The sequence below is a fragment of the Amia ocellicauda genome, chromosome 10 (assembly GCF_036373705.1).
Source record: "Amia ocellicauda isolate fAmiCal2 chromosome 10, fAmiCal2.hap1, whole genome shotgun sequence".
In the NCBI taxonomy this organism is placed as follows: Eukaryota; Metazoa; Chordata; class Actinopteri; order Amiiformes; family Amiidae; genus Amia; species Amia ocellicauda.
Window position 1 is genome coordinate 31,458,855 of NC_089859.1, and position 26,111 is coordinate 31,484,965.

At 35.4% G+C, this 26,111-nt stretch overlaps 1 protein-coding gene across 1 annotated transcript; it reads left to right on the top strand.

The window, feature by feature from the left end:
* The first annotated feature begins 806 nt into the window (after nt 1–806).
* On the top strand, nt 807–25,406 carry plekhf2 (pleckstrin homology domain containing, family F (with FYVE domain) member 2). Its single transcript, XM_066715942.1, has 2 exons — nt 807–951; nt 21,096–25,406. The coding sequence occupies exon 2, from the start codon at nt 21,106–21,108 to the stop codon at nt 21,853–21,855; it is 750 nt and encodes a 249-aa protein (XP_066572039.1). The 5' UTR covers nt 807–951; nt 21,096–21,105; the 3' UTR covers nt 21,856–25,406.
* The last annotated feature ends 705 nt before the right edge of the window (nt 25,407–26,111 follow it).

Below are 26,111 nucleotides of genomic sequence, written 5' to 3' on the forward strand. Positions count from 1 at the left end.
TATTATCCTCTTAACTCTGTTTGGAAAGGTCACAAATCTGCAGAGATCGCTTATATTGGCAATGACTTCACTTGGCTTTTGAAGCGTTAAAAGGACAACATGATAACAAGCATTATTCGTAAATATTTGACAGAATATGCAGCATTTGTAACATATTAGATAACACATCTGATTAGGGTAATTTATAATGTCTATTTCCCTGCGTATACTACTTTTATGTATTACCTGTTTTAAATACTGGGTGTGTTTATTAGTTTATTATATGGTAAGGATGTCAACTTTCTCTTCACAGAATAGTACCAAACAAATGGCATACTCTCATTTTCTCTTCTAATTGTCCATAGGCACAGATATTTATGCTTGGGGTGCTAGCAATGGCAGCCTTATAAGTCCACAGTGGAAGACATAAGGAAGGAGAGTGTTAACAGGTTGAAGTAACAATGAAAGTGTCCTTTCACTCACATTTCATTTTGGAGGATTGACTTCTACCGTTTTAAAATATACCATAAAGCAGGTTTGTGTGTGTGTGTGTGTGTGTGTGTGTGTGTGATTTTTTCCATAGGAACACAATGAGACCACAACTTCTTACGTTTAATACATGCTTTGTAATAGTTAAGAATTTCCTTATAGAAAACACCAGAATGGAAAAAATGCATACAGGACTTCCTCAAAGAATAAATGTGGCAAATCCCCGAACTAGAATTCCCAGCCAGAGTCCGCCGCGTCACCCCACTCTCTCATTGCGTCGTGACGTAGCGCACTCTCTCTCAGTGCGTCGTGACGTCCCAGGCTCTGTATTGCGGGAGCCATATTGTTATTGCTTGCAAAGTACTAAGCGAGCTCCAGGGAAGAAGCTCGGCAAAGGGAGGGGGCGTTTGCTGGCGGGTTTGGTGTTTTTTTTTCGCGAAAGGAGTAACAAGTCATTTGTGAAGTCTTGAGAGAAGTAATCCGGTAGGTGTGCTTTCATTTCTTACTCAGCGTTGAGTCGAAAAGTGGGCAAATTCACTTTCTCTCTTTTCTTCGGAAACTTCAGCAGCCAACTGCGCTCGCGACTGTGACAGCGAGGGGGTAATCGCGTTGAAAACAACTTTAGTTAACTGTAAGTTTATTCTGACACATTTAGCACCCAGGGAAATAATAAATAAATACGCAACACATCCAAATGATCACTTTGCAAACTTGTGGCGAGCTATTGCAGTGTAGCTTTAGCCTGGCAGGTTCTAGCGAAATCAAGCCGCATTGATTATACCGGCGGTGTGATCGATATGAACGGGTTTGTCAGTATGTCCACATCTGTCCGAATCACCCGTGTGTGTGCGTTTTCTTTTTCCGGGAATTAGACTAAATATTGTTGCCTGAAACCCAATACATCTATAGTTTAAATGAACTAGTAAGGTAGCGGTACCTCTCGGTAGTTGAAACTCAGTTTTCTGTTCTCTGAAAAGCTAGCAGGTCATGTGAGTCGCTCCTGTCATTGGGGCTGGCAAAACAAAGATTAGTTAGATTGTGCTTAAAGTAAACCGCTCCGAGATCAGTTAGACTCCGTTTTCTCCTGTACGATCTTTTAAATCAAAGATCCCATTAATGTAGAACTCCGTGATAGTTTGCGTAGGCCAACACTTGTGTGGATGGAGCAGTTTGTCTGCAGTTAGCGAATAGTGTAATTTACGGAGCTCCCGCTTTAGTATGTGCTGATACACGCACTGCAGGGTGTGTACTTCTGTTTGGCTCCGATTTGCTGTGGGGCTCGTATCTGGACATTAATTATGTCAATTGCATAGCTGCCTCTTTGTTCTTTGCCTCGTTTTCCCGTGAAACGTGAATTTAAGACTACTGATGAAAGTCCAAAGTAGAGTAACTTGAATTTAGTTCGTCCCAAGGCCTATAGTTAGGTTTGCATTTATTTTACAAAGTCGACTTAAATAAAATATCCTAAATATCTGTACGTGTTCGCATACATATGAATGAATGACTTCATGAATATCATAACAAAGCGTGAGATCCATGCCTCCCAGCATATTGAAAATGTATCAAAAGATGATTTAGTTATTTAAAAAAGTTATTTAGAACATAATTAAGCCAATGTTTTGAATCAATATTTTGGTTGACCATTGCAAGGTTTCTTATTTTGATCATCTCAAAATGATTGTGTTATTTAGATTGATCAGTCTTTTTTTTTTAATTATGTAATTATGTATTATATGGATATTACTTTCCTTTTTTTGTGTACATTCAAATTCAGTCTTAGATATTTAGGTGTGAAATGCTGTGCTTTTTTTCTTCATTTAATGTCCTATATTATGATTTTTAAATCTTGTTTAACAGAATGAAGCACAACAGTCATTCCAGTTTAATTGCAGATTTTTAGTCTATTTAGTGTATTCTAATAAAAACAACAACAAATACAACAGCAACAAAAAATGTATACTGATGCACATCATTTTAGTTAAGGTATCAAGGGTAATATAGTGTGAGACACTTAATATTGTCTCACTTTCTTCACTTCAATTGTCTTCACTTCACTTCACATCAGAATCCAATACAGATTCTTATTCAAACTGTATTCTCTTAGGTATACAGTCAGAACTGTGAGTGTTCTTGCTGACTAAGATTGATATTTTGACACATGCTTCAAAATGTGTGTCTGAAATAGGCAACATCTTTCACTGAGAATCACATAAAGGCTGAGGGCTATTGACAGTCTTTGGTCTAAACTAACTAACTAAATCTATGGCTGTCTGTCCATCAACCACAGTATCCGCTCGGTTTCAAGGAACAGAAGAAATAATGTATTTGAAAGGTTCCATTGTTTTTTCTGTATCTTTTTGAATTGCTTATAAAATACTCCAGGATTTTGAAATAGGCCTACACAACAGGACAGCACTGTTGTACGTAGTCTGTCAGAAATGGTTTCCTCATAGGAACCATCCAATCAATAAAAGATGGACTTTAAACACAGTTGAGAGACCGTGTAAGGCAGAACCAGCATGCACCAGTGTGGAACTCGCTGCCAATTTCCTTGAGAACTAAAACTCCTTTGCTCTTTAAATTTACCTTTTTAATTGATATGAATCGATACGAATGACCGTTATTTAGGTGTTTTTCATCTGAAATGTTTTAGAACTCTATATCATATTATCTAATCCTTTTACCAATAGGTTAGTATGTTTACAGACATCTTGAAACAAAAATAGTTTAGAAAAAAAATAGTCTATATTGATAATGTGTTTATATTGTTAAAGAAGTACTGTCTTGAAAGTTTCTGTGTTTGCTATGCAAGATATATTTGTTTTCTAACAAATGTTATATATTAACCATGGAAATCAAAAGTTCTACTTAAAAGATAAGCAGGCCTTCCATTGTTCTACCTAGTACAGCACTGTCTTAACAATGTGTATGTTACAGTTTTGGAAAAAGGTCTTTTAAAACCATGCATGGAAAACAATTCAGAGCATTCTGAGTGGGGAAAATTATAATGTGGTATATAAAATAGTGAGAGATTTCTCCCATAGTTAGTAAATAGTTGGAACAAATGGAAACTTTTGTAATAGAACATGCTTAAAAGTAGTTACATTTCAAAACCATCTTAACAAAGTGTGTACTATAGTAAGTATGTTTAATTAGATCAGCTTGACAACACAATTACACCCTTCATACCAATCATGAAGGCTTTACTGAATCACCATAAATTACATATTGCATTTGTGTTTTTCCTCTTTTCATTTGCTAGAGATCATTCCTTCACTTGTGTCATGCTTTATTTGACCATGCATAAAAAGCTTGAAGAGGGTGTATTTTCAGCTACTGCAGTCAATCAAGCAGTTCAGCACTACTTCTTCAAAGCAGGTGGACACAATCATGTAGTGTATCTGCACCCGTTTAAATGCGTCAGGTTAAGGCAGATAATATCAAAGCTTTCAAAGACATTATTTTGAACATGATCAAGAAATGAATGGCCTCCTTTCACAAATATAATTAAACCTTGAAATCTACTACTACTGCTCATAATAAGTCTAATATTTTAATAATGTGACAACTTAAGTGATTCAATTATACAAATAAACACATCATATAAACATTAATTTATTTTAATTTGCAAGTTGACTGTAGTTGCTTATTTTAATCTCTTGCACGATTTATGCATTGTACATGCCAAAGTGACATTCAACACAAACTTGAAGCAGTGATACATTTCACAGATGAGCAGCCCACAAGACTAATTTTTGAAACATCTGTTGTGGATCTATACAGTACCCCCATGCAGAGTTAGAAGCTGCTGTCCTGTTGATTGAGAGTTCCCTTGGTTAAAGATGTCAAACAAATACATAATTTAATAATTATAATGTTTGAATTAATCTTTATATATTTGCCTTATACTTTCAGAGTAATGCTCTACCCACGTATTTTTTAATATGTCTTAATATATTTCCAGTCTCTCACCTTGACATGAGTGCTTTCATTTTTTTTTTCGGTGACCTTATATCTGGGTGTTTCTTTCCTGTTCAGATCTTTTCTTTAATCTTGTTCAGAATCTCTGAAGAAATGTATATATTTCATGTAGCGGCTGTGCTACCTGTGAGATGTTAAAATAGTGACGTATTCAGGCTTCTCTGAAAGTGAAATGAGAGGCCGTGCAGATTGAAAATGACACTATTTGGTGCTTTTATATGTTCTTGCCATTTAATTCTCTTGTATAAGCTATTTGATTATGTTTGAATTCATTATTCTACTACTGTTAGGTTACTACTAATCTTTATTCTTATTTATAAAATAAATCATTACTTTTTTAATAGGAAGATGCTTCATTGATTAAAATTAAGGATAGTCCACATCGTGTCATTGTGGTCTATTCTACAGTATTCTTAGTACTTTTTTGAATTATCATAATCTGTTTAAAACCTAGGGGAGACTGGTGATTTTTAATCTGCGAAGTAAATGCGTAAGCTGTAAATATTGTAAGACCATGGTTACAAATTCAAACCGAATACACCTTGGCCTTCAAGGACTGGATTTGGACGTCCCTTTTTTTTTTTTACAGTTTACTGAAAGGTCTTGCTAAGCTTTTAAAAAGGAAACAAGTAAAACATGCATATTTCTTTCAAGACAGTAAAAATACTCTGTGGTTGGCAGAGAAAGCTTAGTCAATTTTCCACTGTGTATAGTATTTGTTTGTAACTTAAGCAGATGCCTCAGAAGAGTTCAATTTCTTTATAACATCATGTGAGATTCTGTGTATTATTTTTCTTGGCTCTTTGTTCTGATTCTGAAACAAAAAAAGACCCCAGTGGTGAAAGTAATATTAGGCACATCTCAGGCTAAGGTTTTGGGGAGGCAAAAGTGTGCTGTCTGTCTAAACCTTGAAACCGCAGTGTAGTGACACACGGCAGACTGTTTGTTGTACAGCTGGTTTTTTCACTTTATGCTTTTATAGCTGTTTTTCATATTTGCAAATTAGACTTTTATGAAGGAGAAGAATATACACAATTAAATTCGTGTCCTTTTCTTTTTAATTCTCTTGAACGTAACTTTAAACGCAATTGTAATGTTATCAATGATATATTTTGTTGATCACCAGAAAGACTGTTGCTTAATGGAAATGTTATAGCTGCTCATCAATGCTTGGGACTTTACAATGAACTAGAATTTAGAGGGGGTGAGTGCCTTTTTTATCTTTTTGCAACAATATGGAGAAGTGTTTATTTAACTCTAGGTTGTGCTTGCATTTTTCTTAAGCTTTCAAATCGCGTTATATAAACTATTGGATGCTATACCGTGAAAGAAGCAGCACATTGCTGATTGAGCTTGTTGAGCTTCAATTTTGCATGCTGTTAACACAAAATTAGATTAAAATATTCTGGAGAAAAGAAAGTTGGTTATTTAATTTAAATAATTTGGGAATTCCAAGTTGCTTCTGTCTATTTGATACAAGTTTACAGGGCAGGTAATTAAGGTCGCCTGCTCACCACTGGCCAGTATTTTGAAGGCATGGTGAGTGACAAATATGAACTACTAGCCCACCTGCTGAGCAGCATTTAGTCAATAAAAAACACAAATACAAACTTTTTTTTCCTGTGATACTTGTATCACAATGCTGTGAGTTTTTATAGACTGAGGCACCTTTCGTATTTTGTTTCATGCTGAACTAACTTCAATGACATGGGTCCACCTTAAACTTTCCACATCTGTCCTCGCACAGCATATGGCACCAAAATCAATGGACGAGTTCATAAATCAAGTCGATAAGTGGATTCTGCTCAGAGCATGTGATCTGTATATCGTCACACACCAGGGTTTTGGCACTGAGAATTATTTGCACATAATCTACACAGCACCTTGACTGATGAACTTGCTCAGTGTTCCCCGGTATTGGGGATTCTCAGCTTGTGAGCTGAAGTAACTTTAATTCTCTAAATCATCAAAGATGCATTGCTTTTCCCGAGGCTCTTTAATCTGTCCACAAAGAAGTCTAAAAGTTACGCGAGTCTACTGGTGGGCAGCAGTAGTACCGGTACCAGTACCGGTTTTTATTGTGCACTGCCAGTGCCAGGAGTACCGGTACCACGTGAAGCATCACGGCTAAGTTGAACAACCAACATGTTCCTCAAAAGTAATGCTATCAGTTTGATTTAGGATTATTTTGGATTCTTGTGCACTAAAGAGAGCCAGGCAGTTGACAACAGAAATCCAAAATGCAGAAAATGTCTAAAATAAATTCAGGCAAAAGAAGGCAATACATCCAATTTGTTTAAACATTTATCGAATCCACATTCTGACATGTTTGCAGAAGTCAAATGTCAGGTTTGTAAAATGATTAAGCTTTCTCCTTTATTTAAATAATAAGAACTAAAACCTTATTTCCATTGATTTTTTTTTTTTTTTTTTTTAGAGGATGCTAGTGAATTATAAAGTTTTTTTTCATTTAGATTGCATATTGTACCGCTAGTGGGATCTGGGAGTAACAGAATTTTGTGATGCAAACCGCCATGATTTATTGAAAGAACTGCAGCAACAGTGAGGACTAGATGTACACATTGACACACTAACTACTGTACTAGTTTTCTGTAGATTAACTCTGAGCACTTTATTAAATCAGCTGCTGTACCTGTAGCACAAGAACACAGTGTTCAGTTAAAACACCGCTAAGAGTTTATTGGACAGAAGAGCTGCAGATTAATCAAACTCGCTTGTGCTTCTTTCAACCAAAAACTGTAAACTTTGATAACTTTTTGTAAATTATTTATATATTTTTTGTGATCAAATAGTTTTTGAGGGGAAACATTAACAAACACAAATTATACAATTGATTTCCCTTTTTTCAGGGTTTGTAAGTGTAGCTTTCAAATGGAGAGTTTAAAGTGTGGAGACTAGACCTCTCATTTTTTATTTTTAAATTTGATTATTATTTTGCGCTTGAAATTATTTGTTAGTTAATTTAATTGCAAATTGTGCAGTTTGCTTTCTCAATTGATGTGCTGTCAGCATAGGTTATTTATTTTGCAACCTACAAAAAGAGATGCATGTTGACTTACACACTTTCTTGAAAAAATAAACCATAAAATGCTACGATTAGTTGTTTTAATGGAATATGGTGCAAAATATTCATATGACTAAAAGTATTTCAATTTGTTTCATTATTGTTCTGCTTATGTTTTTTTTTCTTTTTCTGATGGTATCCTGACAGTATCAAGTATTGTGGTAATAAAATTGTGGAGCAAAATTTCACCCACCACGTGAGTGCAATGTATGTATTTATTTTACTTAGCTTTTGACACAATGTGTTGAAAATAATTTGGGCTAGTAATATTTTTGTTTGGCTAGAAAAAAAATGCAGGCTACCAGCACTGCAAATCTATTAAAATATACAAGTGAACTGCAATCTGTGTGACCTCTTGCAAGGGTAACTCCCGAGAGACGGCCTGATTTGTATGTAGGTTTGCTGGTGAACGTAGGTTTTGTTGAGGAGTTAACTTTGCTCTTTAAAATGATAGGTACAGTCATGTAATATATAAAAAAGTAGAGATGTTAGCGGAGTCCTTCTGAGATGTTAATCACTAATTTAGTCATGTCACTGTTTAGTATTAAATCATAAGTCTTGTCCCCATTGGCTGGCACAAATTAAGCAATCGGCTTATCTGTGACAAGTTTCTGAGGTGAGGTGATGGTCATTCAGTCTGCAGGCAGAACTGATTGCTTGGATGGTCTGAAGTGTCTAAAGGACACTTGTATTATATGCACTGTAATGCAGAGCAGTACAGTCTCCTTTTGTTTCAAATTGGTATAATATGAAAGCATAAAAAGCCTAAGACAGACTAAGGGCTAATATTTTAACTGGCCCCAGAACACTTGATTAAAGAGTTGGGTTATATATATTTTTTGTACTAATGTCATTTTGAAACTAAGTATGTAGGCAACATGAGAGAATTCAATTGTATTGTTTTTCTTTATTAATTTAATAACCCCTTTATGTTGGGGAAGTATTTGTGAAAGATCTTTCCATATTTACGATTTACAGCGTGATTAACTATGTAAGACGACACACCCAGCCAATACTAATCCAAGTGATATTGACGTTTGCATGTCGGGAAAGTGCAGCAGTAATCCTCATTTCACCCTACAGGAGTGTGAACTGTGTATTGCTTAATATTCCATGACCATTTATGATATTTAAAAACACTTAGCCAATGATTCCACTCACTTCTAAAGTGCACACCAGGGCAATCCAAACTGCTGTTTCTCTAAATTTACATTGAATGTAAATGATGCAGTAGAGTTTTTCTGAGAGCTTTATTTTTTATAAAAAAAATTATAAACCACCACTTCCTCTAATAGATGGTAGATAAGGTACTTTAAACTAAATACTGTATGTGCACTACGCCCATTATCTCAACTCCTTTTTTTAAAACTGTTGTGACTTTCCCTCTCATCTGAAATCTTAGAGTATTAATATGCATGGTATAGGTGATCCCTAACAAAAGTTTACTAATGGATAAACCAAGTTACTGCGTTTCTGAGCATTACCTGAATACATTTGAGTCCTTGTAATCCTATAACAAATCAATTTGAAGTAGGCCTATTTAAAATTGCGTTTCAGTCATATTCTGCTGTTTAGCTTTCACCTTTATTTCAGCCTGAATTGAAATTAAACTGATACATTTTTTTTTTAATCAACAAACAGTGAATTCCCCTACTACCAAATTCAGCATCCATGACATTGCAATGGGAGTTAAGTTAAAGGATGTTTGATAACTGCATTTGTTAACTGGTTGAACAAATCTTTCTGGTCCTTAAAACAAATAGTGTATACACCTATTTAACTGCACACTTTTGAAGTTTGACTTCATTAACAGTTTATAGAGTGTAGAGAGAACATTTGGAACATTCTGAAGCAAGATGGTTGATTACAGAACTTTATCTGGAACGGATATGTATTTTTTGAATATTTTAAATGCCAGAAGCAAGATGTTATCTCTTCCTGTTAGTGATAAAATCTGGTATGTCTAGGTAAGTGAAATAATAAAGGAAATGTTTTCTATAGAGGCCTATGTACTTTACATTACATACAGTGTAAAACTGCATGTATATGTCATACTGTATCTCATGAAATGTGTTAATATTTGTCATGGTAATGATAGTTTAGATTCGGTTGGGTCTTACAACACAATGCTCAGCTAAGCCATTTACCAAGAAATTTGTTCCAAAAAAATACAAAAAACACGCATTACCATAGTGTTTAAATAAGATGTAGAAGACTTTTCCAAGTCGATTGCCATGGTGAATACAAAACTGGTGCGCTTGCTGTTTTTCCGCTGTTTCCACTATCTAGGAAGTTATGACATGACACATCCTGAAACACTGCAAGTGCATATTTTTGACACCCTCCATAATTTGTTTTAATATTGTACGTTTTAAAAGTTGCTTATATGAGAAAATCTAACTGGAAAAATGCTATACGTCCTATGTATACACTATAGCAACACTTAAAGACGTATTAAAACCATACTTAAAACAACTCGCTAGTTCCCCTTTAAGCCTATGTCATAAGATTTAAAACTGTAACCACTGTCTTGAACAACGATCCTTTCCATGTCTTCTGTTATGAAACTTATTTATACTGATCACAACCAAAAACAAACTTGGTTGTTGAAAAAACATTTATTCAGGTCAGCTGTAACAAGCCTGGGTCCGTGTGCCCTTATCAGTCAAATGCTTAGAAGCATCTCAGCCAGGACTTCAGATTTAAGAATATAATAAGATACTAATACTGTCCATTCTTAGGTTTGTTGTAGACGTACTCCTCAATCAGTCTTGTCCCAGATTGTACCTCTCTAAATATACACAATGCTAAGCTAATTACTCCCAACATATTGGAGCTTTCCTTGGTTGTCAGTGACAGACACCTGCACCAGTTTGTGATCATTTTCCAAATAAAATGTCAGAAGCCAAAAGTCCAAAGTGATGACACTCAGTTAGTTTGATGGCTGGGAGAAGGGACCATGTGTTTTTAATTTGATCAAAATGTGTGTCTGTGCTAATCCTGTGTACTCCTGTGAGTTGAAATAATTCAATGACATTGTTTGGCTAGATTTGATCATTCTTTGGTAAGAATTAACTAATGTTAGGCAATGCAGATATTGCTTGATTGTGCCTTTGAAAGATGTGGAAACACTGAATGGTTCAAAAATCCTTGTGAAACATGGACATGTTAAAATAAGCTTCAACTTCTTATATTCAGTGTTTATGTATACCACTTGTTATATTTTTGAATCTTATGATATTTAATTGACAGAGAAATCATGCATACCGGTATTATACAAGTCTGTATTTTTTGTAAACGCAAAGTATCTGAAGGCAGAACTACTATGTGCTATGTGCTAAATCTGTATTATTTAACATGGGTGATTTAAATGATAAACTATTGTAAACTGTATATATGTATGTATATGTGTCTATTTTTTCTTTTTGGAAGTTAATTACATTTTTCATTTGAGCGCAAGCAGTGCAAACATTTTGTATCTCTTCAACTGGGAACCGATAGATTAAAATGCTTCCATTTGTACTGCAAAAACTAAAGTTTCTCTTCATGTCAGTTTTAAGCATTTTCACTGGGACAATTATCTGTTGCTGCAGTTTGCAGTTTTTGAGTTAAAGAAATTATTATAGAATTGGTTCATCGTTGATTTCTGTAATATATAATACTGGATTCTGAGGCAACATCCATGTCTGGGCAAGTGCCCATCGTCATTATTGAGCTGAAATTCAAATGCTCTGTTTATTTCCTGTGATTAATAACCATCTTAAAATGCATGGGGGGGAAATCCTGTAGCCCACTTTTGATCATTTCTGTGTAACCGTACACATGTTGAGAAAAGCTTTGAAATAAACCAATCATAAAAATAAATCGCTATATATATATATATATATATATATATATATATATATAAAATGAGATTCAGAGCAGTCTGTATCTTTTCTTATTAACTCAACTGTTTGATTAATGGCAAAGACCACTTTCCAGTGTGATGATTTTCACTCCTAAAGTGATTGTAACATTGAGAGTTCATGATCTGTTTCTAATAACATGCAGGCAGTAATGTCTGAAGGGAAGTACCTTTGATCTATGTTGCTTTTTTCTATGCACACAAGCTTACTGCATAGTTCTTTCACACTGGACAATGCAGCATCCTACCTTTTTATTTTGTGCAATGCTTTAAAGTGGTCCAGCTGAAGCAACTTTTCACATTTTAGATATTTTTCAATTTAAATCTGCTACTGTGGTAAATTTGTATTTTACACATTGTGAGATGGATTCAACCATTAAGGATTACTTTAGTGTTGGACTGCATGATCTGGTCTTCCTTTTCAGTTTGAAAATGCTACTTGTAAATGTAAGTCATCTACCTACTGTTAAAATACAGCACTACAGTAAAAGTGCCTGTAATCTTGTGCTGCCAAAACATCACCCTCCTTCATTGGTTTCAAAATAACTCTTAACATCCTTAGATTATTGTAAATTCATTATTGTATTCAGAAAGTCTTCAAAGGTATTGGAAACCTACAGAGTAACCATTGATGTTCTAAAATAATAATTTCTATATTTAAAGGAAAATCATCTATAGAGAAGAACCCTGATTGATTATGCAAATGTTTTTTGTTTCAAACAAACATGCTGTAGATGTTTTATTTTATTTTTTATATCTGGGCATCAGTTACTCTTTTAACTATTTTGTGATTTTCCTTAAAAATGAAACAAAGTGGTGCTTTTTCATGTAGCCTCAATTTATTAGAAGTTTTTCTACTTAAAGATCTTGACATTTACTTGGCGAGTGTGGGAGTTTCATCTCCAGTAGGCATAAGCATTGAATAAAGCCCTGTTTAATGGCTGTGCAGCATGTTAGCTGGAAATTTATTTTTCTGTACTCAAAGCTAACCTCTAAGATGAAATTGTGGCTGGAATGCTGCAGCTCTACTTCAGTAGCAACCAAAATGAAGGATAAACTATAAATGCCATTTTCACTTCCATTTCTGTTTGCACGTAAAACATGGTGCTTTTTTTTCTCTACGAAGTACAATAATGAATACTGTTTGCTGAAATCTTAATGTATGTAAAATCTTTAAAAAATAAAATAAAAAATCAATTAGCTGATGGTTCTTTATGGGCTCTGGCCTTGATTAAAAATATGTTTAGTTTAAATCACAATATATTCTGTTTGTGTATATTATACTTAATTATACTTAATTTTAACATTTGAATTGTGGAAAAACACAGATTTAACTATTTTTATCAAATTGTTTTCAAGTACAGAAAACTAGTAATATTGGTTATGGGCCTTTATTTGATGTAATTATTGCACTGCAATGGCACTCAATCTGGCAAGGGTGGAAATAATGCCTGATTTTAAAATGTTTTTGTCTGTTTAAAGGCTACTTTACAATCTTGTCCCATTGAACATGAGCCATACAGTCACACTACCAATTAAGTTTAATTATTATGTTACCTGAGCTGCTGCAGGGAAGACACATTCTGTGCTCTTTATACACCAATCAGCCATAACATTATGACCACTGACAGGTGAATTGAAAAACACTAATAATCTCGTTATCATGGCACCTGTCAGTGGGTGGGATATATTAGGCAGCAAGTGAACATTTTGTCCTCAAAGTTGATGTGTTAGAAGTAGGAAAAATGGGCAAGCGTAAGGATCTGAGCGACTTTATCAAGGGCCAAATTGTGATGGCTAGACAACTGGGTCAGAGCATCTCCAAAACTGCAGCTCTTGTGGGGGGTCTGCAATGTTCAGTACCTATCAAAAGTGGTCCAAGGAAGGGAAAGCAGTGAACCGGCAACAGGCTCATTGATGCACGTGGGGAGTGAAGGCTGGCCCGTATGGTCCGATCCAACAGACGAGCTACTGTAGCTCAAATTGCTGAAAAAGTTAATGTTGGTCTGAAAGGTGTCAGAACACACAGTGCATCGCAGTTTATTGTGTATGGGGCCGCGTAGCCTCAGACCAGTCAGGGTGCCAATGCTGACTCCTGTCCACTGCCAAAAGTGCCTACAATGGGCACGTGAGCATCAGAACTAGACCATGGAGCAATGGAAGAAGGTGGCCTGGTCTGATGAATCACGAGTTCAAGGTGTTGACTTGGCCTCCAAATTCCCCAGATCTCAATCCAATCGAGCATCTGTGGGATGTGCTGGACAAACAAGTCCGATCCATGGAAGCCCCACCTCGCAACTTACAGGACTTAAAGGATCTGCAGCTAACGTCTTGGTGCCAGATACCACAGCACACCTTCAGAGGTCTAGTGGAGTCCATGCCTCGACGGGTCAGGGCTGTTTTGGCGGCAAAAGGGGGACCTACACAATATTAGGCAGGTGGTCATAATGTTATGGCTGATCGGTGTATGTTATATTTTCTGCTATTAAGTAAGTGTTAAAAAGTCACATCCTCTCCTTTGGGGTATTTACAGTAGCCATTATTGTGATGAAAGTTAGGAAGTTTTAAAAGTTACTCAAATGTAACATAAAAATCGCACATACACTCCTATTAACACACAAATCATATAATCCTAAAATTTGGGGGACTATGCTAGTTCCCCTTTAATGTAGTTGATTTTATAGCAAAAATAATAGAACTGTAACTTAATGTACTGTTTTAAACTGGAGGGTTTTGGAGCATACCATTATGAAGGGTAATGTAGTTCTAAAGTATGATATGATATGATATGAGACCTGTAGTCTCACCTTTTTTTGCCTCCTAATTTGTTTTGTTTTTCTTGGAAGATAATATTAATTCCTAGTATCCTTACAAAGTAGTTTCTTTTTCTTTTTTTTGGCTGACTTGTGTTTAACTAACAACTCACAGCTGAAAACAATGTTATTGTTACTGGTGTAGTTGGCATCTCCAGGGAAGACATCATAAACCACCAAATTACTAACACTTTTCCAGCTGGTCTTTTAAAGGGGAATGTTTTTTTTGTGGGGGGGGTGGGGGTGAGTTTGTGTGATCAGTCATGTGAGAACAGATACCACTTGCTACTGCAAATAGAGATCCAATCAATCTTCTAGTGTGTACAGCTTATAAATTTCAGGCTTAAGCATTGCAAAGGTTCCCAGCCTTGTAAGCTGGGATTATTTTTAGGTGTCTCACATTACAGGTTGGCCTAAGATAGATGCACTAGACTTTTTGTTACAATTACTTGTGTTAAAGTGCCTTCTCAAAAGCACATGGAAGTTTTTTCATATCTGTAATTTGCTGATATGTAAAATGACTGAGCGTACCGTTTTAGGATAGCAAAACAAATCGTATATATTTTTTTTAATTTCTTCATAAAGCACAGATAAATGAGGATGCTAAGAGAGGCCTCAGTATTCATCAATTAACCATTAGTGTAGCTTGAGCTGGTAATAAACAAGGCTTTCATGTGCTATTCAATGCCCTTTCTTGTTTGGTCTTCAGTAGAGCTTATGTATCCAGTTTCAGTACTTTCTTTCACTTAAAAATTATTTGAACCAGGTTAAACCAAACTGCTTGTGTGTGCATGTGTGTAAATCTATTATTTGTTCAGGGCAACTCCCAATCAAGAAGGAACTGTACACATTTTAATAGTGAAATGGTAAGCTATTGTGGAGGGGTTTTGCAAAATTATTGTAGAAATAGAATGTAATTCAAGTACATTATACTGAGTAAGTACCACCTGCTTAAATAGAAATGTTTTGAAGGTACTAAGGGAAGAACAACTAACTTTATGTAGTCGACTAGTTAAGGGTAAAGTAGTTGAACTAGTCGACTAGTCTGGATTGTAGCACAAAAATATATAACCTTTATTTCATCAGTTTTATTATGGATTTCTGTGATTCGTGGAGATTAATAATGCTAGATAAAATCTCTTTACCAAAAACGATTACTTCAATTTGATCATTAAAGAGGAGAAAACAACACAGTTTTATAAAAAAAAAATCTGCTTCATATAAACAACCAGCTGAAGTACTGCATGCATGTAGTGAAAAGCAACAAATACAACGCGTTGTCTGCCTTTTTTAGGTGTCCCTGGACTGCAGTACCACTTGATTGACTTTCAGCTGACAGGTTGAAGCAATGTTGTCTTCTGTGGTGTGCACACATACACAGTGTGCTTTGATTGTATTGTATTGTATTGTATTGTATTGTATTTGAAAACCACTTTCTGACAGTGTGAATTGTACTTTGGGTTTGTCTTGCTTTTTCTTTTAAATCCAAACTAAACCAGGGTTGCTTTGGATCGGTGTAGTTTTTTGCAAATCTGTGCAGAACAACAGAAATCTGAACTTATTTTGATGTTGTGGTAACATCTGATACTTTAGCAAATTGTGTGAATGGACATTTCCGGTTAGTAGACTACAAGCACTGAGGCTGACAACACCGATAATTAGTCGACTTTTTGGTGCTAGCTCGAGAAGGTACACCATTCAGCCGTGGCATACCAGCTGGGAAACCAGCCTGGAAACACTGAATTACACAGTGGATTAATATAGTGTGACATGCAGTAAATAAAGATGTTTAAATCTACTTAAAATTTAGCAAGCTTGTGGTCAAAACAAAAGTTTTTTGGGGTTGATGTTAACATGTTTAGGTCCATCTATACCAGCTTTTAATTCAAATAATGTATGGCTTAAATGCAACATTGCTAAATGTCTTGTAACTGTTGCCTTAGAGATGGCTGAGGATGGGTTTACTAAAAAGCAAATAAATAACAACCACACGTTCCCTTTGCCCGCAGTAAAGGGCAGTGGTGAGGCTGTAATGTGCAACTAGCTAGTAGCCATATTTTTCTAATGCTACCCAAGGGCAATCTGTCAAAAGGGCAACACTGTGTGCTGCAGTCTGTCACAGTGCATGTACTACCACAGGGCTCAATTGAACAGGCCAGCATTACTTTAATCATTGCATATTGAGGGATATTTGCAAATCACGGGAATGGAAATAGCTCCCTTGCAAATGACTTGATTAGTAATGTGTATACCTGTGTGATGGATGTTGTCATATCTACTGGTGTTCCCACACTGCATTAGGGCTCTGAGGCCTGGATCTCTGGATATGCAGATGCTAGATGCTTACTAGATGTTTGGAAATGCTTAACATCTGGATTGCAGCATTCACATTTTGCTGTGATTTTAGTAAGATTCCATTCCTTAAACAAACAACCAAACAGAAACACCAAACTAACCTATAGGCTATATATTAGTTGGCAACTGAATTTCTAAAAAATCTTCCATACCCATTTCAATCCAAACATATAGGTCTAATATTTTAATTTTAAACAATTAGGTTATTTTGATTGATACTGCTGAACATTTAAGCCACAAACCAGGTATCATCATTCTTTAAGAGCTTTTCATATTGTTGAAAATAACATTAATTTCATAGGGGGGAAAATATAGGCCTACTTAGTTAATCTTGCAGCTGTAGAAGACTTGGGTATTGTGTATCTGTCTCACTCTCATGAGATTTGACTTGTATAGTACCTGCTGAGGTACGACTGCAACAAATCTAGCCAATGGTTTGATATATCTGGATACAAAAAAAAAAAAAAATCTCTGGCATTCTGAAGTGTAATAATGGTTTGTGGTCACTTAGGACAAGGTTTTGGTTTTTGCCTTCCTACTGTAATGAGTGAATATGTGCAGAAAACCATTAAAGAATATACATACACAGTGCCTTACAAACATTTTCTCATATTACTGAATTACAAATGGTACATTGAAATGTAATTGTTAGATATTTTATTTTTTGAACACTGAGACACATAATCAATTATTCAAGGTGACATTGGTTTTATGTTGGGAAATATTTGTAAGAAAAATAAAAAAACTGAAATATAGGCCTAAGTTCAAACTGAAAATTAAAAGGACTTTCACTGTATTAAACATGGCCATACTTAAATACAGAATTAAACTGAAATATGTGTTTCAGGGCTGTAAATATATTTTTGGTAGTAAGTAACCATGACCAAGTAATTCTGTAATAACAAGGACGGGGTTTGTGAATTAAATAATGATGAGTACTACATTTTTATTTTTATATTTTAAATTTTTTCCCCAAAGTGTAACTTATTGTCTATTTATTAGGGAAAAGATAGGACCATGTGTTTGACAATGGTGGCAGGAACTCTTTAGATATTGTCAAGTTCATACACATTACTATTGCATAACATGCAACAGTGGAAGTTATGTGTGCCAAATCTACAAAAAGCCAAGGGAAGAAGGCGTTGTCTGTTTCTTAGAAGAAATTGGTTGAAAGTCTGTTTTGACATGCTTGTGGAAGACACTGATGCTCTATTTCTACAATTACGGGCAGTGACCAACATCTGATTCCAAGCTACTGAGTAAAGGCTGCAATCTCTTATTCCCAAGTCAGATGGTGGAGCACCAAAAGGCGCAAGTTATATTTTCATGCAGTGCCAACTCATTTTCAAAAGGAGCTGGTTGACGGGGGCATTTTGCTGGAGCTCATTTTGCACAGTCCATTATAGCATATATATATATAATAATGTTTAATATCTTAGCCTAAATCAAACGTAATGGTAAAGGGTGATACCAGTTATGGTCCATGCGTTGTCTGTTTTCTATCAAGCTGGATACAGAGCTGCATTACAGTTTGCAACAAGCAATAAGCAACAATCGCCAGATTTTAAGATCAGCTTTTGTATTTTGCTTTAGAGTACGCATGTCCAGCAGTATAAATAAATCCTATGTGAAAAAAAATAACTAAGTGAAGTAAAATTTCTATTATTTACAGTTCTATTTACATTAGCAGCAATATGCTAGCAATAGTGTAAGTGGATAGTTTTCTCCGATACGAGCAATTATTTTGACTTTTACAAGGTTCTTATATTTTTATTATTTCTAAATTAAATTGTTGGTTTTAAAGCTGGGGAGAAAAGACTTCCATGGAAATGAAAAGCTATGAATTATGTATTTCTGGTGTTATTTTGCTTTTATGCTTCAAGTATTACATTAATCTCTTAAGTGCTTTCCCCTTTAAAGTTAAAGTGCGTTAAGTTCACAGCAGTGTGCATTTTTTCTCCCTCTGTTTATCTAGTTTTTTTTTTTTTTCTTGTAAACTGCAATTTTCTATTCTACAATTTTGACTAGAAATTTAGAATTTCATCTTATTTTTTAGAAGAATAAATGCAAGGATGTTTGACTTAGTGAATACATTTATATAAAAGTTGTTAAAAGCACCATCAGTTCTAGTCTAGGACTTTTTCAAACAAACTGCAGTCTTCCTCTAGTTGTTAATGTGCTTTATTGTAGGTGGTGTAAGGGAGGACAACCAAAACTGGAATTAATTTGATGTGAGTGACTTGACAAAAGTATTTTAAATTGGATAATAAGGAAAACATATTTAACATGATAAGACTCCTAAATAATATGGGATAAACCATACTTTAGATAAAGTCTTGCTTATAACTAAAGAGGCACAATTTTCACTGTAGGGAAAGGATGGTTTTAAAAGCTAAGGTATAATCTCAAAAAAGTATAAAGACTTTCAAGCAACTGTTCATGCTAGCAAGGCACTCACCAGATCACTCTTGGTAGGCTAGTTGCAAAATATTGCTAAATCTAATATAGCTGAATATTGAAAAAATGGATGATGAAATCGTAATATACATTTGAACAGTCTAAGCTATATTAGCTTTGCTGCCAAAGGATTGGGGATTGTATTAAGCAATCGCAAACATGAAAGTTAGGCTACCTTTTAGGAAGTGATCAAAACTGATGCAACATCAGACTCAAATGTTTTGTTTCGCTTGTACTTGAACACATTAAACACAGTGGGTCAGTTAGGGAAGGCTGTGCCTGTTTTAATGTTAATAAATGTGTCTGGACATGTTCTGTGCCTTGATCTGAGTGATGGGTAGACCTGACAATATGGGAATGTAATTTATCTGTTACTGAAACTTTCAAAAGCTTCTGTTTTTTTCCAGAAGGTTAAGAAACTTAACTCGGCTGTATTTTTCTACCCATATATTGAAATCATGAAATATATTAATTGTGTTAGTTAAGCCAAACACCAGCCAGTATGTATTATGGCCTGTACAATATCTGTTTTTATTTTACACCCACACAAGTCTGTGTAGTTTACAACAAGTCAGTCCTGTTTTTTTTTAACATGGATAGCCTTTGAAGTTGTTGAAATGTCTGATCAGCAATTGTGATGGAATGGGACAATATTGTTTTTGTACTGCAAGGTATCAGAAGAAAGAAGCATAAGAAAAACAGCATTTCTGAATGTCAAAGTCTGTTCATGTGGGTGAAATTTACTTTCATGTGCACTGTTGCTTTTGGCTAGAACCATATTTCTAAGTTTGACAAGGATAAGCAGAGACAGTGGTTACAGAATTGAAGCATCTGAATTTTGGAAACGGTTTGAAAACCCATCACTTACAAAGCCCAGTCCCTTGAATCTGCTCACGTACTGGCCTTGTGGTTTGGTGGTTCTGCCATAAAGGGATAATCTGCAGTCATGGTCTGGTCATGTTTTCAGAACATTTGTCAGAACTATTGTTTACAGTCTTGTGGCTATTTCAAAATGCTTATTTAGCATTTACTTTCCTTCATGTTTTTGCCTTTGATTTTCTTTCATATCCTAACCTGTTTTGTTGGTATTTTGTAGTAAATCAGAATAATATTTGCATACAGATTACAAATATGCTTATTTTTCTGACATTACAATTTGTTAAACAAAATAATTCAAGTAACGATTGTTAAATCTCAAAACTAATGGACTGATGAGCTGCCACTTATACATTAACAAATATATTTATTTCTGAAAAGCTTAGCTTACTTAAGAGTAAGACTCACTCCTTACATAGAAAAGTAATTTTTAGTGGAAAATATCGTTGGGGATTTACAATTAAGAGGTCATTCTTCAACAATAGGAATTCACATCCTCCACTCATTTTAAGTAGCACAAACCTCTGTGATTACAGTCAAAGGCAAAGAATTCTTTCTTTTGTGAGTTGACCTATATTTCATACCTTTATAACTTCATGAAAAAACCTCTGTAGTGCATAAAGATGTGTAACACATTGCCTCAGGTCATCAATGTGCAAGATGGTATGTGGAATGCAGTGAACTGAATATAGATCATCTAACTCAATATATAAATTTGATCTTTTTGTAATTTTATTTCTTGTGAAGCATGTTTCACAGAGAATAAATGTAAGCAACAGACTAGTATTTTACAGATTATGATAAAATTTGTTTAATGGTTTATAGTTCAACTTCACAAAGAATGTCCTTGTGGATTTAACCTTTTGTATTATTTCTGACTTTGTGATGTTACATCAATTGTTACATCTAAGAAGTCGTTATCAACTTCAGTAAACTGTTTGTTTCAGTAAACAGAATGAAAGCAATTTGAAAGGAGAACACATCCATCCTGAACCTTAGCTTCAGTAGACGGTGAAAGCTTTTCAAATTGTTAATTAACTTCCAAGTATATATTTTCTAATGATAATGTTAGTTGTTTTTTTATTGTAAAACCGTCATGTTTTGAGATGATATTCTGCAATTTTATGTGGTTGATGTGTTTTTGATTTTTTTCTAGGTAAGAAAATATGGTGGATCGCCTGGCTAATAGTGAAGCGAATTCCAAGCGCATAGCTGTAGTGGAAAGCTGCTTTGGGACAGCGGGGCAGCCCCTCGCCATCCCAGGACGGGTTCTAATTGGAGAAGGAGTTCTCACAAAACTCTGCAGGAAGAAACCCAAAGCCAGACAGTTTTTTCTCTTCAATGACATCCTGGTGTACGGTAACATTGTCATCCAGAAAAAGAAGTACAACAAACAGCACATCATCCCCCTGGAGAATGTCACGATCGACTCAATCGAGGACGAGGGAGACTTGCGCAACGGCTGGCTTATAAAAACTCCCACCAAATCATTTGCGGTTTATGCTGCCACTGCGACGGAGAAATCCGAGTGGATGAACCACATCAACAAGTGCGTGTCGGACTTGCTTGAAAAAAGTGGGAAGTCACCTAGCAGTGATCACGCGGCTGTCTGGGTGCCTGATTCTGAGGCCACCGTGTGCATGCGGTGCCAGAAAATCAAGTTCACTCCCGTGAGCCGCAGGCACCACTGCCGTAAGTGTGGGTTCGTGGTGTGCGGGCCCTGTTCGGAAAAGAAGTTCCTCTTGCCCAGTCAGTCCTCCAAGCCGGTGCGGGTGTGCGAGTTTTGTTATGACCAGCTCTCCTCTGGCCAGCTGAGCACAAGCCTGCCCATCAGGTCAGACTCTTACGGCCGCTCCTCCAAGTTCACCACACATAACGTTTCGGACGACGACGATGAGGACGACAGCAGTGACTGAAACTAGTGCCCTCTGGTCTGATATTTAGGACATTAGTTATATAGGATTTTGTTTTTTCTTCCTTCTCTGCAAGGCTTGAAATTGGCAAGAACTGGGTTTGCTTGACTCTCCTAGAGATGGTGCTTCCAAAATGCAGTTGTCTTTTTAACATCAAATGTGAAACCAATTCTCTCTTAATGTGCATAGGGCTGAATTCCTGAGAGCTTCACAGATGTGTAGGGGGTGGGTGGGGGGGGATGTGTGTGTGAAAAGGGGGCATAAAATCAGGAACTGCAAGCCTGAGAATACATTTTTTAGAGATTGTAAAACAAGAGAATCTCCACACAATGCCACTGTTTCTTGGTTGTTGTTAATTTGCTATTTTACCTCTTAATCCCATTGAGGATCTCACTACGGGAGTGGTATACACAATAGACTGACATTCCCCAAAGAATTCTTCCTGCTATTTTCAATCTCAAGATTTAGCTACTTCTGGGGAAATAGATTTTTTTTGTTTTGAACTTTTTCAATTAAAAAAAAAAAAAAAAAAAACTTTGTCTACCAATGAACCTTAAAGAAAGCATGTGCCTCAATTCTGACTTTTCTGCAGGGATATGAACTTTAGAAGCTCTGTTTTGCAGACATTTATACATATTTCTACTGTAAAGCTTTCAGCTTTCAGGTAACCTAATGGTGCATTTGACTAGATATTTTTCCCTTTATTTTTTCCCTGCCATTTATATGTTAAAATGTGATGTTTAAAAAAAATACATAAAAAGAGGTGGAAAATAAAACTTTAATATACACAAAAACATACTAAATATGCAAGAAAATAATGGCAGTTATTCCGACTTTATGTGGAAAATACTGTTTTACGGGCTGTTTTAGGCATATCAGTTGTTCATTTTCAATGATTGCTTATGACAAATCAAACGGAGGCTTTTTAGATTTGTATGGTAAGGTTCTAGAAGTATATTTAATGTAAAATGTAGACTTTTGGAACTGCTGCAGTTGATTTGCCTAAAAATAACTTTTAAACAAGCCTTATATGCCACACAGTGCCTTTGCATTAAAATTTTGGCAAAGGAAAAAGCAAAACTAAATGAGAGACTACATTTGAACAGTATTGCTTAGATTTGTGGGAGAATGGTAGTGCGATACTAACTACTTCACTTACATTTTGCATTTGTTTGAGAATATTAGTTATGGACCTCATCAGACCTCAATTAAAAATGACTTACAGAAAAGCAGGTTAGTTTGCCGTTTTCATTTGTTTTTCCTCTGTATGGCAGCAACCATAAACCGAAACACTCATCACACATCATTGATTCCGAGACGAGTCAGTATTTGCATAATTCAGGTCACCAATATTTTTGCTTAACATATTTTTTACAAATATTTATATATATGTATATACGTTTATATAATAATTCAGGATTACAAATCCCAGTTGAACACATACTAATGCCAGAATAAAATATTTAAAGGAAGCATTCACACAGTTAGTTTTGGATAGGTATGAAGCTGAAGTCTGGTGGACTTCTGAACAAAAGTAACCAATTAGTCAACCACAATCATTATGTAATATCTTCTAAAAACGTGTCCATCCTGCCTTTGCGAATTTGCTTTCGATTTTTACATCTAAAAGGTAGTAGTAGCACATCGTTTGGCAAAGCTGTGATATAAATTTAGTAAATTGGAAATCTTATGATTAACCACTGCTTTCCATACAGCAACGTTAGACCACCCACAGAAACCTTACACAAGGAGTGTGCATCACTCTTAAAGGAGCAGTGCACTGATTTTCACTATACTGTAATTTCTGGTTTCTTGGTGAACATCTGTTTTTGTTCCCCTTATTGCCCCATATAGGAGCCATGGTCATATATGGAACCCTTCTATGGCTATAGTAACTCTGATAGAGATGTATTCCATTTCAATTAACTTGTGTGAATATTTATCAGGTTTATGGACTGCATCAAAGCAAAATTGGACTCCCAAGAAGATTTTTCAAATCTGTGCAAAAGGAAGTCTGAAAGTGTCACTCTGGTTAGTAGTCTTTATTTCTCACCCATAAGACTTCAGCAGCTGACAACACTTGTTAGTTTCCCACCTGTATATTTCTTGCAGTGAGCTTGGGGCACAAGTTGAGACATGAGACCTGCTTTGCAAGAGTAACCATGGTTCACACAAAGATACCTAATTGAATATGCTGCATATATATGGAATAACGGGAGAAGATGCATCTATTCCACTGCTTCAAGTGCTAAACTAAATTATGATTGCTTAATTTAAATGTTACATTAACATGGAGTTACAGCATAAAAACCATTGACTTGCTACAGGTAAAAAGCTTTTTAAGTGTAATAATACAGGATTCTAGCTGAATGGTTTTGCTTTACAATGAGAATCACGAGAGCAATTTGTTTCAATTATTAACCTGTATTGAATGCAATAAATATCCATTCATTGTTTTTTAGTTTAAAATGTTTGCAGGCACAGTTGGAAAGCAACATATTTAGACCAGGAATTATTTGGCGAGAGTCTCAGCCTAAAATAAAACTAATTTGTGTTCTAGGATCCGTGTTATCAATTGATTGCGTGCCTGTGCAGTAAGCATTGTTAGAGATTTGTTTATTTTTTGTTTTTGTTTTGCTTTTTGTAAAATGTCAGTAAGTGGTGTGTTGTTTTTGAATGCTGACTGAAACATTCTTGTATTTACTTTTTATTTGTTGTCCCTCTCCCATTTGTGGATTATAAGGATTAATATCGGGTCCTGATTTTATTAATTTGAGCGTTTAAAATGTAATTATCTTTGGCCCATTTATTTTCAAATGTCTACCTGTAAAACATAACCTTTGTATTGCTGTTCTTCTAGTTGAATGCTGTATTGTACAATGCTTCTTTTATCCCCTCATTCGTAGATTCAATGTTATGTTTTTTCTTTTTCTTTTTTGTTTGTGCCGTGTCCTAGTGTCTCAATCTTGTCAGCTCAAATTGACCAACAGCACTTTACCTTTTTTGCTGCAAGACAGTTCAGTTCAGTGTGTTCACCAGTTGCTTCAAAGGACTGTTGTGTAAATCAGACTTGCACTGCTATGCACCGCAATGACCTAAGGAATCAATCTGCACAGAGACATTTAAATGATTTTATACATTTGAATGGGGGGGAAAAACACAAATGTGCACATAATTCCGAGATAATTTTTTGAAAAGGGGAAAATATTAATTAGAATTTTCAGTTTGTTTGTTTGCCACCTCATTTGATTTGTAGTTATTTGATTTGAGGGTGGTTATGTTTCCTGGTTTGTATGTCATTTTGATTCTTGTCTAAAAACACTTCTGAAAGGGCTGAAACTTGATTGTAACCAAGCATATTCTTGTTAGATACTAATATTCTAAATACATAAATATATATGTATATAATGTATTGCTTACACAGTGAATCTTTGTTTTCTGTCCTCTATTTGAAGCTACAACTGCTGTCGGGAGTACAGGTGACAATGGGAAAATGTGTTAGAACAAGTAGAAAGATGTTTGTCAGAACCCTTTTGATAAATCACTTGAAGATGTGTGGCTTTTATTGTGGATATTAAGGAAGCGGATATTAAACAAACATCTTTTAGAAACTTGACACATCCAAAAAGTAACAAACCCAATTCACACTTCTCTTTTTCTTATAAAAGGTGTTTCTCCTCTAAATGTGTATCCCCCACCCCAGCTGGATACTGCTCTTAAATCTGATTTGGCACCTGTCTGCCAACCATGTAACCTCTATTATGATCAGACAGTGTATTTCACAACACTAATTATTCTTTACATGCTTTATATAGGCTGTAGTTAAAGAGGAACTTCGACATGACCAGGATAGGAATAGTGGCATTTGAGACCTGCCTGCTAGGGTTGCAGTATTAAAAAATAAGAATACATTGATATACATTCATACTAAGCAATTACATATTTTTAGTGTGCAGCCACTTTTAAGTACAGATAGCTAGTATCCATTTTCAATTTAAAGAAAAGAAACGTGGCTATGGTTTGGTATCCTCGGTGATATTAGTACAGGTTTATTTTCTTCCTCAATTCTGACTAGAAATTGAACTTCCACTTTTAAACAACCTAATTATCTGCTGCCACTACAGATATGTCAGTTGCTCCTCATGATTCTAACAAAAATAAAGAAAAAACACAAAAAGTCACAGCACATTGCTGGAGTTTAATTTCAGTAAATCTCTTCCACTGCTGAATAACCAACAGAGCATGTCCAGTTACTATGG

Bases quoted from the DNA above. Each gene is read 5' to 3' on its own strand.
- plekhf2 (XM_066715942.1), top strand. From the start codon at position 21,106: ATGGTGGATCGCCTGGCTAATAGTGAAGCGAATTCCAAGCGCATAGCT.